This window comes from Pristiophorus japonicus, chromosome 7 (assembly GCF_044704955.1).
Source record: "Pristiophorus japonicus isolate sPriJap1 chromosome 7, sPriJap1.hap1, whole genome shotgun sequence".
Lineage (NCBI taxonomy): Eukaryota > Metazoa > Chordata > Chondrichthyes > Pristiophoridae > Pristiophorus > Pristiophorus japonicus.
In genome coordinates this window covers 72,664,750-72,682,444 of record NC_091983.1, presented here as the reverse complement: position 1 = coordinate 72,682,444, position 17,695 = coordinate 72,664,750, and the positions used below count along the sequence as shown (strand labels likewise).

Below are 17,695 nucleotides of genomic sequence, written 5' to 3'. Positions count from 1 at the left end.
CTGACTAACTTGATTGAATTTTTTGAGGCGGTAAAGAGGAGGGTAGTGCGTTTGATGAAGTTTACATGGATCTTAACAAGGCTTTTGACAAGGTCCCACATGGCAGACTGGTCAAAAAAATAAAAGCCCATGGGATCCAAGGGAAAGTGGCAAGTTGGATCCAAAATTGTGGTTAAAAAAACAAAGGCTAATGGTCGACGGCAATGTTCCCTATAAGCTGTGCGGCCACTCGGCTCTCCACGGAACCGACATTTGAAATGTTAAAGGAAACTGGGCCGTGCAGCCCTTTTTAAAGGGGCCACACCCAAACAAAAATTATGAGGAACATTGGTTGCGTGTCTTTTGTGAATGGAAGGCTGTTTCTAGTGGGGTTCTGCAGGGCTCAGTACAAGGTCCCTTGTTTTTTGTGGTATATAGCAATGATTTAGACATCACTGTAGGGAGTATGATTAAGAAGTTTGTAGATGTTACAGAAAATGTCCATTTTGGTTGATGAGGAAAGCTGTAGACTGCAGGAAGATATTAATTGGCTGGTCAGGTGAGCAGAAAAGTGGCAAATGGACTTCAATCTGGAGAAGTAAGCTAATGCATTTGGGAAAGGCTAACAAGGCAAGGGAATACACAATAACTGGTAGGATACAGAGAAGTGTCCCTGCATGTAGTAGGACAGGTAGATAAGGTGGTTAAGAAGGCATACAGGATACTTTCCTCTAATAGCCGTGGCACAGAATATAAGAGTTAGGGAGGTTATGCTTGAACTGTATAAACACTAGTTAGGCCACAGCTAGAGTACTGTGTACAGTTCTGCTTCCCACATTACAGGAAATATGTGATTGCACTAGAGAGGGAACCGAGGAGGTTTACAGAGATGTTGCCAGGACTGACTAATTTTAGCTGAGGAAAGATTGGATAGGCTGGGATTTTCTTTGCAACAGAGGAGGCAGAGGGGTAACTTGAGATGTATAAAGTTATGGGGCTAGATAAAGTGGATATGAAGTACCTATTTCCCTTAGAGAGGCCAATAACCAGGGGGCATAGATTTAAAGTAATTAGTACAAGTTGAACCCCTCAAATCCGACATCCTTGGGACCTGGCCTGTGCCAGACAAGAGAATTTTCTGGATCACGCTGACCCTCTACTGGGTCCTGATGACCGCTCGTGCCCCTGACCACCTCCGCCACGCTCTGGCTCCAAAACTCCTGTCACGCTCCTTCTCCACGCTACTTTATTAAATGTTGTCTCACAAGATGACATCCCGACCCCGAAGCTGGATTTGCGCATGCGCTGCGCAGAAGGCTACTGTGCGGCATTTAGTCCCGATTCACCCGAATGTTACCCACTGAGCCATGCGCTGCGCAGAAGATAGGCAACTAATGATAGTCCATTTAGCATCTAGAAACTGCAGTTTGAAAACATTGTGACTGACTCCTAAAAGAAAAACTTGGATCTGTGTGTGAATGTCCTTTGATCCCTGAAATTAAATTAAAACCTTGTCTGTCATCTTTAAGACACTGGGTAATGCTGATAACGCTGCTGTCAATGACCCGGCTGCATTCTGCGCATGCGCCCCCCGGGCTGGGAATGATGCCGGACAAGAAAGAGTGTAACGTAGCCAAGTTTGCTGATGATACACATTGCTTTTCCTCCCATCTTTGTAAGGAGGACACAAAGTAATCTGCAAAAGGACATGGACAGGCTAAGTGAGTGGCCAAAAATTTGGCAGAGGGAGTATAATGTAGGAAATTGTGAGGTTTGGCAGAAAAAAAATCAAAAAGCAAGTTCTTATTTAAATGGAGAAAGATTGCAAAGTGCTGCAGTGCAGCAGGACCTGGGGGTACTTGTGCATGAAACACACAAGGTTAGTATGCAGATATAGCTTGTGATCAGGAAGGGTAATGGAATCTTGGCCTTTATTGCAAAGGGAATGGAGTATAAAAGCAGGGAAGTCTTGCTACAGTTATACAGGGTACTGGTGAGGCCACACCTGAAATACTGCGTGCAATTTTGGTTTCCATATTTACGAAAGGATATACTTTGGAGGCAGTTCAGAGAAGGTTCACTAGGTTGAATTCTGGAGATGAGGGGGTTGACTTATGAGGAAAGGTTGAGTAGGTTGGGCCTCTACTCATTGGAATTCAGAAGAATGAGAGGTGATCTTATCAAAACTTAAGATTATGAGGGGGCTTGACAAGATGGATGCAGAGAGGATGCTTCTACTGATGGGGAGACTAGAACCAGAGGGCATGATCTTAGAATAAGGGGCCACCTATTTAAAATCGATGAGGAGAAATTTCTTATGAGAGTTGTAACTCTGTGGAATTTGCTGCCTCAGAGTTGTGGAAGCTGGGACATTGAATAAATTTAAGATAGAAATAGACAATTTCTTAACCGATAAGGGATTAAAGGGCTATGGGGAGCGGGCGGGGAAGTGGATCTGAGTCCATGATTGGATCAGCCATGATCGTATTAAATGGCGGAGCAGCCTCGAGGGGCCGTATGGTCTACTCCTCCTGCTCCTATTTCTTATGTTCTCATAAGGGAGGTTGTAGGATTTGAGAGGTTCAAACTGTTGAAGGATTAGAGGGTATTTGAGGAGAAGTTTGCTCACCCAGAAGAGGATGGTGGGGGTGGAACTCCCTACCTGAAAAGGTGGTAGAGGCAGAAACCCTCATCGCATTTAAAAAGTACTTAGATATGCACAAAGTGCTGTAACATACAAGGCTACGGACTGACAGCTGGAAAGTTAAATTCGTTTGGATTGCTCTTTTCAGCTGTCCAGACACAATGGGCTGAATGACTGTAAATTTCTGATTCTATTCTATGATCTTTGGGGCCAGCATCGAATGCCTTTGCTTTGCTGTTGATCGCAAATTCCGGACCATTTAAAAACAAAACTCAATCTGAGACTGGCGAAGTGGACCTCAATGGTCTCTTCTGGTTCTATGCATCCATGTTTTCCTTATTAAACAATGTATTTTGTTTTTAATATAAGCCCTCAAACAATCCTGACTTCCATTGGATCCTGACCCTGCTCTGACTTGGCTGATTCTCAGATAATTGAACTTCTAGTACATAGAATGTGACGGTACTCGGAACAATTTTGTCTTTTCTTCATTTTTAAATTCAGTTCTAGTGAGCTCTCATGAAGGCTAATTAATTTATTCTCTCTTCCCCCTTCTCTTCTCTTCTCCCTCCGCCCCCCTCCCCCCTGGTTTCCCCAACCCCATTGCTTCAACCCACTTGTGTTTTACACCCCCCGTGCTCCCTCTGGTCTCTTTCTCCTCCCCTTCCCTCTCGTCCTCTTCCTCCGTAAATTAATTACTCTGTATTAAACTTTATTAGAAGTATCTTGTTAACTTTTTCACTTACTCCATAGTTACAACTGCTATGCTGAATATCTGTCCAGAAGAGAATGAAAACAAAATTCTTTCTTGTGCTATGACTCTTAGTGGTGTACTGAATAAAGGTATACGGTTTCTGTTGTTCATGGCATCCTCCACAAAACTGTGGAAATAAACTTAAGCTACTGACTGAGCATTCCAAAGACAAAGTTTCTCATCTACATGTTGCTCCTTGGTGACCTCATCTGAAAACACAGTGTCCGTTTCCACATGTATGCTGATGACACCCACCTCTACTTCGCTACCACTTCTCTCAACCCCTCCACGGTCTCTAAATTTTCAAACTGCTTGTCTGAAATCCAGTTCTGGATGAGCAGAAATTTTCTCCAATTGAATATTGGAAAGATCAAAGCCATTGTTTTCGGTCACCGCCACAAACTCTGTTCCCTAGCCACGGACTCCATCCCTCTCCCCAACTTCTGTCTGAGGCTGAATCAGACTGTTCGCAACCTTGGTAGCATTTTTGACCCTGCAATGAGCTTTCGATCACACATCCGCAGCATAACTAGGACCACCTATTTCCTACTCCGTAACATCGCCCGTTTCCGCCCTTGCCTCAGCTCATCCGCTGCTGAAGGCATCATCCATGCCTTTGTTGCCTCTAGACTTAACTTCCAACGCTGGCTGGCTTCCCACATTCTACCCTACGTAAACTAGAGTTGATCCAAAACTCGGCTACCCGTGTCCTAACTTGCACCAAGTCCCGCTCACCCATCACCCCTGTGCTTGCTGACCTACATTGGCTCCCGGTTAAGCAACGCCTCGATTTCAAAATTCTCATATTTTTCAAATCCCTCCATGGCCTCGACCCTCCCTATTTCTGTAATCTCCTCCAGCCACCACCACCCCCCCCCCCCCCCCCCCCCCCCCCCCCCAGCTCCAAGATGTCTTGCACTCTTTTCTAATTATACCCTCTTGAGCATCTCTAATTATAATTGCTGAACCGTTGATGGCCATGCCTTCTGTTGCCTCGACCCCAAGCTCTGTAACTCCCTGCTTAAACATCTCCGCCTTGCTACCCTCTCTTTCAAACATACCTTTTTGACCAAGCTTTTTCTACTTATGTGGCTCGGTGTCATTTTTTTATCTCGTTATACTCCTGTGAAGCGCCTTGGGACATTTCGCTATGTTAAAGGCGCTATATAAATGCAAGTTGTGGTTGTTAAGACAGAGTGGGATCACTTGTATCTCATAATTGATGTCTTAACTGTTTTGCTTCTTTGCCATTTGCAGTCTGTGCCTGATGTGTTCAGAGTCCTTTTTGTGCTGCTTTGTTACATAATATTATGTTGACTTTTTTTTTAATCATGCAACTTCAGTGTTCTTTACTATATAATGTAGCTTCCATACCTCCTACAACCCAGCCTCTCAACCTCTGTCTGTGCACACTGAGCAAACCACCAAGCGTGCAGCTACTCAAACTCTCATCCTCATCTCGTGCCTTGCTTATTTTCACAGCTATTCAACGATGGCAGGCATAACTCCCACATACTTAACTGGACTCTTACTTGAACAAGTTCCTTTCTTTTGCAGGCCAAGATGGCACATAAGGAGCAGCAGAGGACTGGCAGGGATGAACCACAACTGCAGGAGCTGTCTGACATGGAGGAGCGAGTGCTGTGGCCCACTGGGGCAACAACGGTATCTTTATCCCCTCCTTTTCTCATCCCACTTCCCTGTCAAAGCAGAAGGCTTTCACTTTCCAACTCCTGATAAAACTCCTGATACTGTCGGCCATCCTTGCTCCATTTCTGCTCCCCTGCCCTCATAACACTAGCCTGTGCCTAAGCACCCCCGCCCCCCCCCCCCTCCCCGCCAAGACACTGAAGAGGATGAGAACCGAAGCATTGCATCTCTCACCCCCTCAGGCACCAGCTCTGATACTGTCACTACATGGTCCTCAGGGGTTAGCTTAGCAGACAGGTCTACACTGGGTGATGCACAGAGGCCTAGCGGGCTGCAGCAAGGCCAAGGGCAAAGGGTACTTCAGGAGCCAGCTTCCCGGAGGGAGAGTTCATGCGCGGGTTCTGCTGCACAGGACTTGGATGAGGACCTCCATGGGGAGGCGTTCACAAGAATGGTGCAATGGCAAGGATGCGCAAGAGCCTCTCTGCTATGGTAAGGAGCGTGGAGGAGTCCGCCTCCAGCATTGCGCAGATTTCTTTGCACAGCATGGAGCCCATCATTTCCAGTCTGCAGATGGTGGTGGACTCCCGTGCAGATCCAGACCCCAGGATTCATGTCCTGGGCGATGTGGCAGCTTCCATTGCAGCACAACCGGAAGCAACACAACATCTTAGTGCTGCCATGCAGACAATGGTTGATGGCATTGCGTTTCAGACTGCTCTCATGCAGTCTCAGCTGGATGCCATGTGTGCTTTGACTGCTGCCATTGCCCCAGGGTCCACCACAGTTGATGACAATGATGCTGCAGCAGATTGGTGGGGATGCTGAGGTGCTGCCCTAGGGGAGTGACAGTGGGTCAGTGGAGCAGGAACCTGCTGTTTTCCCTCAGGATGACAGCATTCCTGATCCCACCACTGCTACTCCGCCATTGCACTTGTCACTGCCTGTTACCCAGCAGACCAGGCTGCCGCCTCCCAGCCTCAGGTGGTGCAGTCCCAGAGCTAGTAGAGAGCGTCCTGTAAGGATATCTGTAGTCTCTGGCCCTGATGCACAGCAGCCTTCCACCAGCCCTGCTGCAGCCACAGGGGATACACTGCGAGGAGCTGTAGAATAGTCAAGCCGAATGTTAAGAGAGGATATAGGGTATTGCTCAAGGGTGATTATTAAATATATTTGTTGTTTATGATACTGTTAAGTTATGGGATAAATATTAATTGGAATGTTACATCTTTGGTGGTGTCTAATTTCAGTTTTGGGGCTGTGGTATGCGAGGGAATATGGATGTGCTGATGGGGACGTGAAGAGGTACCAGGAAGTGGGATGGAATTCACTGGAACCGAAGTCTGATGCGACATGCGTGGACCGTCCTTGCAGAATCGCGATTGAATGGCTGCCTCCTCCATCGCCGGTGTTCCTGCTCCTGCTGGTCGTCGTCCTCTTGCTGCTCCTCGTCCTCCTATATCCCTGAGATGGTTGAGCTTATGTCTGGTGGCAATGGCTGTGCCCTCATGATGACCAAGTTATGCAGCATGCAGCAGACGATGACGAAAAGGGATGCCCGCTCAGCCGAGTAGTGGAGGACTCCTCCCGACCGGTCAAGGCAGCAGAACTATTGCTTGAGCACACCGATGGCCTGCTCAATTATGTTCCTGGAGGCGGCATAGCTCATTGAGTGTTGGACAAGACTGTTGGGGTTGCGGAGGGAAGTCATGAGCCAGGTGGAGAGCGGATAGCCCTTGCCTTCGACCAACCAGCCGCGAGCTTGATGTAGTGGCTGGAAGAACACATCGTGGCTGCTGCCAGGATAGCGGGCATTGACTGAGGGTTCTGCGTATGTGGTTGTACACCAATTGCACATTCTGTGAGTGGTAGCCTTTGCGGTTAGGGAAAATCTCAATATTGTGATGCGGTGCATGCCAAAACGATGAGTGCAGTCAATGGCACCATGGGGAAGCCTGCTATCCTGGCAAAGCCACACGCAAGCTCCAGATGCTTCTCTCTCTGGTCATGGGGAAGGAAATGTGTATTCCCTTCTCCTGTACAGAGAATTTGTCTCACTTTGCGGATGGAGCAATGGACGGCAAACTGAGAGATGTTGGAGATGTCTTCTGCACACTAGAAGGATGCGCTGGCATAGAAATTGAGCGCGATGGTAACCCTTGCTGCCACTGCACCGTCCTCAACCTAGTCTGAGGCACGAGGTCTGGTTGCAGGAGATGGCAGAGCTCTGTTTCCACGTTTTTGCTGACGCGCAGCCTTCGAACACTCTATTCCTCAGTGAAATCGATGTAGGAGAACTGCTGCCGGAATGCAAGGGAGGCTAAGGTCTCCTGTTGACAGCCCTGTTAGCTCTCCTCTCTCTGGCCACATTTTGCTGAAGTTCTCTCTGCCAAAGTGCCTCCGATAATGACATCGGAGCAGGAGGTCGAGTGTCAATACAGCCCCTGTGAAACTATATACATGTTTCAAATCTGCCCACGAAAGACAGGAATGTTTAACAACCAGAACACTCCTTCAACTGAAAGTCACTGAAATCTGTCTAAAAGCCTGTCTACCTATATGGAAGTAAGCTGCAAACTGTAATGGCCAACTAATATTTTTTCCAAAGATGGCACCTTTCAGTCGCGCTCTCCGAGCCGACACCTGACTGAAACTCGACAGCTGAAGCTGTCGTTGAGCGCCAGGCGGGAAGACTAGACGTGACCGAATTTGGCTTCCGGGGCGCTGCGCACAGCGATGACATCCTAGCCGAGCAGGGCGCTAACTGTTAGCGCCACTGCAAAGTCCCCGCCTAATTTAGTGGGGGGCACTGTTTTTGCCGTACTTTTGAGAACTCATTAGCGTCCCCACGGGCAAAGTACCCAAATTCTTATCCCCCATGTTTTGTTTTCAACTGCAACAAGCAGATTATGTCCAGGCACGTTAATTTCCTGCGCATTTTATGCTATAACTCAAACCCATAGATAAGAATGTTATCTTGGAACAAGTTTTTCTTGTTTGACCTATAGTATGAAAGCTCTTGCTGACTATCTGTGTTGTCTGTGCCACTGGGAAAATCTTCACGATAAATACACATTAGTACTGAATGTCTACTGTTGCTGTGGCAAAGTGAAGCTCCTTTCTTCAGGATTTTATGCACTTCATCTCATCAGTAGGTTGACTTTTTGTGTTGTGAACATCGTTCCTGTTACAGATAGCCCTTGGTCCCAGCATAGAAATTGTTAATTAACAATAATGTCATGATGTCAGTTGTACTGCATTCCACACCCTAGAAGGGAATAAATAATATAATAAATGAGTTTGAACCTAGTAATCTCTGCTACCGCCACTCCCACTGCCACTACCGCCACCGCCACCGCCACTACCACTACCACCACCACCACCACAGAACCTCTATTTAAAAAAAAAAAAAATGGACGGAGTACTTACAGGTATTTTAGAAATGTTTTGCATGAGGGTTAGGGGATGTAGAACATTCTCCATGTACCAAACAGTAGTAATGAGGATGGGGACAACATCAAACAAGAAATTAGGGATGCGTGCAATAAAGGTACAGCAGTTATCATGGGCGACTTTAATCTACATATTGACTGGGCTAACCAAACTGGTAGCAATGTGGTGGAGGATTTCCTGGATTGTATTAGGGATGGTTTTCGAGACCAATATGTCGAGGAACCAACTAGAGGGCTGGCCATCCTAGACTGGGTGATGTGTAATGAGAAAGGACTAATTAACAATCTTGTTGTGCGAGGCCCCTTGGGGAAGAGTGACCATAATATGGTAGAATTCTTTATTAAGATGGAGAGTGACGCAGTTAATTCAGAGACTAGGGTCCTGAACTTGGGGAAAGGAAACTTCGATAGTATGAGCCGTGACTTGGCTAGAATAGACTGGCGAGTGATACTTAGGGTTGACTGCAATGGCAAACATTTAAAGATCACATGGATGAACTTCAACAATTGTACATTGTCTGGAGTAAAAATAACTGGGAAGGTGGCTCAACTGTGGCTAACAAGGGAAATTAGGGATAGTGTTAAATCCAAGGAAACATAGAGGTATATAAATTGGCCAGAAAAAGCAGCAAACCTGAGGACTAGGAGAATTTTGTAGTACAGCAGAGTAAGACAAAGGGTTTAATTAGGAGGGGGAAATAAGAGTATGAGGGGAAGCTTGCTGGAAACATAAAAACTGACTGGATAAGCTTCTATAGATATGTGAAGAGAAAAAGATTAGTGAAAACAAACGTAGGTCCCTTGCAGTCAGATTCAGGTGAATTTATAATGGGGAACAAAGAAATGGCGGACCAGTTAAACAAAAACTTTGGTTCTGCTTTCACAAAGGAAGACACCAATAACCTTCTGGAAATACTAGGGGACCGAGGGTCTAGTGAGAAGGAGGAACTGAAGGATATCCTTATAAAGCAGGAAATTGTGTTAGAGAAATTGATGGGATTGAAGGCCGATAAATCCCCGGGGCCTGATAGTCTGCATCCCAGAGTACTTAAGGAAGTGGCTATAGAAATACTGGATGCATTGGTGGTGATTTTCCAACAGTCTGTTGACTCTGGATCAGTCCCTATGGACTGGAGGATAGCTAATGTAACACCACTTTGTAAGAAAGGAGGGAGAGAGAAAACGGGTAATTATAGACCGGTTAGCCTGACATCAGTAGTGGGGAAAATTTTGGAATCAATTATTAAAGATGAAATAACAGCGCATTTGGAAAGCAGTGACGGGATCGGTCCAAGTCGGCATGGATTTTTGAAGGGGAAATCATGCTTGACAAATCTTCTGGAATTTTTTGAGGATGTAACCAGTAGATTGGACAAGGGAGAACCAGTGGATGTGGTGTATTTGGACTTTCAAAAGGCTTTTGACAAGGTCCCACAAGAGATTGGTGTGCAAAATCAAAGCACATGGTCTTGGGGGTAATGTACTGACTAGGATAGAGAACTAGTTGGCAGACAGGAAGCAGAGAGTCAGGATAAAGGGATCCTTTTCAGAATGGCAGGCAGTGACTAGTAGAGTACCGCAGAGCTCAGTGCTGGGACACCAGCTCTTTACAATATACATTAATGATTTAGATGAAGGAATTGAGTGTAATATCTCCAAGTTTGCAGAAGACACTAAGCTGGGTGGGGGTGTGAGCTGTGAGGAGGACGCTAAAAGGCTGCAGGGTGACTTGGACAGGTTAGGTGAGTGGGCAAATGCATGGCAGATGCAGTATAATGTGGATAAATGTGAGGTTATGCACTTTGGGGGCAAAAACACAAAGGCAGAATATTATCTGAATGGTGGCAGATTAGGAAAGGGGGTGGTGCAACGCGACCTGGGTGACCTGGTACATCAGTCATTGAAAGTTGGCATGCAGGTACAGCAAGCGGTGAAGAAGGCAAATGGTATGTCGGCCTTCATAGCTGGGGGATTTGAGTATAGGAGCAGGGAGGTCTTTCTGCAGTTGTACAGGGCCTTGGTGAGGCCTCACCTGGAATATTATGTTCACCTTTTGATCTCCTAATCTGAGGAAGGACGTTCTTGCTATTGAGGGAGTGCAGCGAAGGTTCACCAGACTGATTCCCGGGATGGCGGGACTGACATATGAGGAGAGACTGGATCAACTGGGCCTTTATACACTGGTGTTTAGAAGGATGAGAGGGGATCTCATAGAAACTTACAAGATTCTGATGGGACTGGACAGGTTCGATGCGGAAAGAATTTTCCCGATGATGGGGAAGTCCAGAACCAGGGGACACAGGATAAGGGGTAGGCCATTTAGGACTGAGATGAGGAGAAACTTCTTCACTCAGTTGTTAACTTGTGGAATTCCCTACCACAGAGTTGTTGATGCCAGTTCATTGGATATATTCAAGAGGGAGTTAGATATGGCCCTTGCGGCTGAAGGGATCAATGGGTATGGAGAGAAAGCAGGAAAGGGGTACTGAGGGAATGATCAGCCATGCTCTTATTGAATGGTGGTGCAGGCTCGAAGGGCTAAATGGCCTACTCCTGCACCTATTTTCTATGTTTCTATTAACTCTTACAGTTGCTTTGTGTCTGAAAAATTCTATTTTCTTCAGTTTTTAATGAGCAACACAAGCTCGAGAAACAGCATCTCATCTTGCAGCCTTCTGGACTCAACATAGAGTTCAACAATTGCAGACTGTAACCCCTGCCCCTTTTGTTTCCCCCCACCTTTTTTTTTTAAACAACCCACTCTTTTCTCTCTCCCATAGCAGCTGGTGATGATTCCGCCATTCACACCTCATCTAGACTCATCTTTTGTTTCTTAACTTGTGCCATTACCATCCCATTTGTGTCTCAAATCTCTTCTGCCTTCCACCCTATCACAAACCTTCCCTTTTTTTCCCCTCCCTTCCCCCTTTCATTGCCTCTGCACTTCCTTAAGAATCTATTGCATCTCAAACTTTTCCAATTCTGACAAAGGGTCAGAGACCTGAAACGTTAACTCTGTTTCTCTCCACAGATGCTGCCTGACCTGAGATTTCCAGCATTTTCTGTTTACTTTTAGATTCTAGCACCTGCAATATGTTGCTTTTGTACCCTACCACCACCATTTGTACTCCAGCATCTTTGCACTAACCATGGGCTCAGCAAAATGCAGCAACCTTTGTTCATGCTCTTACTAGTTCTATCACTTGCATGTCAAAATTGAATTTGCGAGTATCTCCATTGGCCAAATCTGGACTTCAAAACCAAGTTCTGAGGGCATGGTAGAGGTCTTGTGCTTTGCTTAATAGCAGGGTTGCTGAAAAGCACCCCTATAAGCACTGAACATGGATATATTAGGCTGATGAGAGTTCAAACAAACCCGACCATTTTGATTTCAGTAGTGTACTTACCCACCGATTTTTCTTTCCCCATTAAACATTAGTCTTATTAAATAACTTATTACATTAAAGGTGCTATATAAATATAAGTTGTAGTGGAAAGCTTTCCACATGAGGAATTTGACACCAATTAAATACATTTTGTTACTAATGAATCTTCCCTCTACTGGGTTTCATTACAATGTATTTAAAATTTCATGTGTTAAAAATGGAATACACATCCTGTAGTGTCACTATGAAATGTGCACTTTATCAATAGATCAAAACCAAATTGTGAAATCGAGCAGAAGTTTGAGTCCTGGGGCATGCACACTGGAGCAACTATTTTCAAACATTTTTGCCAAAGCAGTTGGGCATGTAAATGCATACATTAACATTTTGTGAAGAGGAATGCTTTTAGGGTAAATTACGGTGGCCAAATTAGCTAATTTAAAAAAAAATCAATCCTTGGAAAACATCTTCAAAGTTACTATTTGCAACAAACTTTAATACTGTTTCTTGGATTTGTTCATAAAGGAACTTTGTAGCACGTATATATTAAATAGTACCTTGACCAGACCAAAAGGGCTATCTTACCTGCCTGTTGTAAGGCGAGAATCCAAATATATTCGGTGAACTTGAGTGATAACCTAGGTTTATTATACTTGACTGGTGAAAAAACTTATTAATGCAAATAAGTTTTACATTAATACCAAAAATATTCCTGAAGTGTTGCATTGAGATTTTGTCTATATGTAGGTTTTACATCGAATTAATAAAATGAAAATTCTGTAAAGTGCAGATAGTCGGTTCCACCAGTCTACTGCCCAGGTAGTAAAATTAAAATTATCCCAGACTCTCTTGTGGAATGTTGTGCATGGGATCTTTGGGTACTAGTTTATATATAATGAGTGGATGGTATCGTTTTCATGTTTTCTTCCTGCAGCATTACAGACAGTTGTACATGAAAAAGATGATGCTGAGGAAGAGGAAAGCATTCCTTTGAAAGATCCATTAACTGTCGCAATTAATACCAGCGTGGAAAAAGGTATGAAAAGTTTTGAAAATCTGCTTAGTGTTTTGTATTTGTGTATTTGAGCAATATTTTGCAGTGTTGCTACAGTTAAATGTAACTTGTCACTGAACTACACATGCACAATTTTACAAAGAGTGAATTGTCTTTGCTCACAAATTGTATGATGTGTAATCTGAACATTCTTTGATATACTTAAACCCCTGTAGTCCTGACGTTTAAAGACATTTTCATGCATTGTGATTCTATTCCACGTACCATCTGTTTTCTCCGCTAATTTTTCAAATTTTATTAAACTAACCTGTCACGTTTGGAGGGAAAGGTAGGGAGAAGCAAATTTGATCCTGTTACGGTGTGGTCTCAAACGCGATTGCTTTCAAATGGAAATAACTTATCTGTTGCTCACCAGCTAGCTGTATGTAATAGATGCGCTAACACTTACTCTGGACTTGGGTCTTCAGTATGACCTATTTTAGGTGTATTATATCTTGTATTCTGAGAAGGGTGGAACAATGACCTTCCTCCTCTCTCCCCTTTGCCCTTTCCACAGAAACAAATGCTGAGCCCAGGTTAGGATCTCAGAACATCTTGCATAGGTCTGGACGAAGTTGCTTCTTTGGTAGAAGACTACATTAGTCCAAACCTGACTGTGACCAGTAAGCCAGATTGGTGGATGCAGATTTAAAAAGCTCACACATACAAATCTAGATGATTTAAGTTTAAGATTGATACCCAAATTATTTTGTTAGTGACCAGGCAGATCTGATCTCATTACATAATATATGATCTGATCTCATTATGTTGGCCACCACTTTGGTTTAGATTTAGCTCAATGTGCTCAAGAACCCTCCAAGGTGTGTGTACTTCTCTGTTCTCTCAGAACACTCCTGAGGTTCAGCATTCTAGGTCACAGCTCGTGACAAATTCCATGGTATTGCCATTGTATGCAGGTAGATAGGCAGAACTAGCTTTTGTGTTAATCTACTCTGTATAGATATGAAGCTAGAGCTGGGGAAAGTCTTAAGATGACCAGCTACCTCTGGCATGCCTAGTTTCTAGAAGATGGCTTATGTCTTGGGCTTGTTTTAGATGGTGTGTGTGCACACACACATGAATGATGCAACTTGGAAATGGGACTGTCAGAAGAAACATTTAGCCATTGGTGTGCATTCCAGGGTGTTCAAAGGCTATTGGATCATTTCATCTATGGTCTGAGGTGCTGTCAGCTACAAGCATGAGAACCAAAATAGTCCTGGGTGAAATGGAGCCAAAAATTAATGTTGGAACAAGTTAGACTGAAGAATTTTACTGTTCTGGTTGGCAAATTTTAACTTCAGGAAATAAATCTAGTTAGTTAATTTAGAAATTGAGCCCCATTCAAGTGTGTTACATTAAGACTAACTTCTGGAATGACTTGGGGAGAAATGAGATGTGGTGGGTACTAGTGATTTTGGATTGAGTCCTAAATGGTATTGGATCTTTGCATCAGCAGAAAACCACAAAGCTAAAGTACTTGAATGTTTATCCCTTAGATGACTGGTTGTTCAAACAGCTGTTCAAGCTTTTGCGACATTGAGTTTGGAATTATTGATCATTTAAGTCTCAGCTGGAATCCCCATAGTGAATGTCTGTCTAAAATCGGGCACCTGCATGCAACTCTAGGAAAGTAGTTTTGTCCACTGACTATTCTGGGAACACTGGTATCTCTGGAAGACTGGATAACAGCAGAACATCTTTATACTGTGTCGATGCTGGTGTCTGTCTTTGTCTTTGCAGCTTTTTGTTTGAATGTTCAGTATTGTACAGCAGGTCTCTTGTCCCAGCTGCTGAAAATCAAGCCTCTGCTGAGAAGCAAAACAATCTGCAACATTCCCTGTGTCCTCCATCTCTTCACTCTTGTATAGGCAGGTGGGATGCTTTCATCTAACAGGAGTGACCCAAGGCCTGTAACAGAATCCATTTGGTGACTCAACAGTTCTGAATGTTGTCTAGGTGCAGATCAATTGCCATTGCAACAATCAGATGTTGGCATAATCATGTTTTGTTCTAGGTCGGGCATCAATACTGCTATAATAAAACCAGATGTTTCCTGAACAGAATAAATTTAGGGAAATTACCAACAGGCGCCAGATTAATGCTACAGCTTTACTTGTGTTAAATTTTTACACAAAGGAAGAGAACACTGGGAGAGTGTCACAGAAAGAAGCGTTGTGTGAAACTTTGAATTCTATGTGAACTTCTTGGATTAATGCAGAACATTGAGTGGAGATAAAGTAGCTCTTTAGAAAAAAAAACAACTGCTTCAGTCATGTTTTTAATGCTGAGATTGGATGGACTCTGGCATGGAGAAGGTCTTCAGTTAACTTGATTTTCCCCACTCCATCCCTGCAGCCTTCTAAATAAGTTAGCAGTTATGCAGGCCTTGTAGAGCATTTTAAGTTGGTGAGAAGTAGGATTTAACTGAGAATTTCTTTGCAATCTTTCAGCTTTTTCAGATTCTTCAGTTTTCCCAGTACACATTCCAATGTAGTTGGAGGAGTTTCCAACCTTGCCCATGAACTACTTCTACGATAAGATTATGTATATTAGTTTTCTTAATGCTGATCTACCATTTGTAAAATTCTGTCTACATCTGTGTGTGATGATTTTTGTCATTGTTCAATTTAATGGGCCCAAGTTTCCACATGATTTGTGCCTGATTTTTATGAGCAACTGGTGGAGAACGGACTATCTTAGAAATCGCAATTCTCCGCATTTTTTTTTCTGCAGTTCTAGTCAGGTAGAACAGTTCTACTTTGGAACAGAATTTTTTCATCAAAAGGGGGTGTGTCCGGCCACTGACGCCTGATTTCAAAGTTTCCACAGTGAAAACGTACTCCAAACTAACTTAGAATGGAGCAAGTGAAGATTTTTGTAGAACTGAAAAAACCTGTTCTACACATTAAAAAATCAGGCGCAGGTTGCAAATTAGGCGTCCAGAACGAGGTGGGGGGAAGGGAAGTCATTAAATTCTACAATAAATCCTTATTTATACTTATACAAATATTATACAAATAAATCCAACCTGAATAAACATTTATAAGCAAAGAAAAGATTAAATAAACTATCTTCCTACCTGTGTGAAAGTGCTTCAGCCAGCCTCACAAGTTCGTTCATTCGTTCCCGACGGCAGGGGGGGGGAGGGGAAGGAAGCCGTTCCCGACGGCGGGAGGGAGGGAGTGCGGGCCTGCCCACCCGAACGCAGCAGGGGGGGGGAAGAATGGAAGCCGTTCCCGACGGCGGGAGGGAGGGAGTGCGGGCCCGCCCGCACGAGCGCAGCGGGGGGGGGAGGAAGACGTTCCCGCGAGGGGGGGGGGGGGGAGGAGACCGTGAGAAGGCTGTAGGAAGCCTCAGTGCTGATGTGCTGATGGCAATGTGCTTTTATTAAAAAATGTTCAAAAATTAAACAGCTACAAAGAACTACAAAAATGGCCAAGTGCCAATGTTTCCTTCACACTTGGGTGCGCGAACGCTCCAACGCGCACACGCAGCGTTGCCAGCAGGAAAAAACTAAATTAAATAGTTCCCGCCCCCTTCCACTTACAAAATCGGCGCGAGTGTAGGCTCCGCCCCCCCCCGGGCGCCGCGCCAAACAGACAAGGAGCTGCAGGGCACTCCAGAATCGCGAGTTTTTTTTCCGGCGCCGTTTTAGGCGCAAAAAACGGGCGCCCAGCTCCTTGGGTGGAAAGGTAGTTTTTCTGTTGAAATTATTATTGTTTCCTGAAAAGGCCACCATCTTTGATGCCATCTATGAAATTGAGGAAAATAGAGAATATTTCCTGTGGGGATTCCTGGGTAGATTATGGACCTTGTTTTAAGAGGATCTGATTTGTTTTGAGTGTTGAATATCCAGTCCAGTAGCTTATCAGTCCATAAGCCATCAGAGGCCAACTTCTTGAGGGAGGATGTTTGATCCTATTGAGGGTTCCTACACAGTCAACAACACTGGATTTTATATGCTGAGCATTCAGGACATCACTCATTTATTGCAAATCAACTTGAGTATTACAAATTGATTTTGTTGTAAGGCTAAATGGCAATCTGATGGGTAGTTGACATTGACCTGCTATAGGATTCATTAGTTTCCATAATGAGCTTCTGGTTGACAGTCCCTTGATAACTGAAGGCATGGCCACCAATGGTGGAATGATTTAAAATCGGGGATGTTGGAGGCCAGAATTAGAGGAGCACAGATGTCTTGGGAAGGTTGTAGGTCTGGTGGAGATTAGAGATTGGGAGTGGCAAGGCCATGGAGGGATTCGAAAACAACGATGAGAATTTTTAAATCGATGCATGCTTAACCAGGAGCCAATGTCGGTCAGCGAGTGCAAGGGTGATGGGTGAAATGTAACTTGGTGCGAGTTAGGACAAGGGCAGCAGAGTTTTGGATACCCTTAAATTTATGGAGGGTAGAATGCAGGAGACTGGCCAGGAGTGTGTTGGAATAGTCAAGTCTAGAGGTAATGGGCATGGATAAGGTTCCAGCAGCAGATGAGCTGAGACAGGCTGGGGTGAGGTCGAGCGATGTTATGGAGGTGGAAATAGCGGTCTTGGTGCGGATATGTGGTCAGAAGCTCATTTCAGGGTCAAATGTGACACCAAGATGATGGACAGTCTAGTTCAACCTCACAATTGCCAGGGAGATTGATGGAGTCGGTGGCTAGGGAACGGAGTTTGTGGCGGGGACTGAAGACGATGGCTTTGGTCTTCCAATATTTAGTTGGAGGAAATGTCTGCTCATCCAGTACTACATAGGATTACATAGGATAT

At 44.5% G+C, this 17,695-nt stretch overlaps 1 protein-coding gene across 5 annotated transcripts in view; it reads left to right on the top strand.

Moving 5' to 3' along the window:
* LOC139267161 (tudor domain-containing protein 6-like) overlaps positions 1-17,695 on the top strand; it is a 118,567-nt gene that overhangs the window by 8,439 nt on the left and 92,433 nt on the right. For 3 of the 5 annotated variants that reach the window (XM_070885049.1, XM_070885050.1, XM_070885048.1), the window contains exon 2: positions 12,800-12,901. In XM_070885049.1, the coding sequence (XP_070741150.1) occupies positions 12,800-12,901 (102 nt within the window). Of the gene's footprint in view, positions 1-4,934; positions 5,043-6,277; positions 6,492-12,799; positions 12,902-17,695 lie in introns of those variants that run through there. The other 2 variants (XR_011593840.1, XR_011593841.1) reach the window with 2 other exon arrangements.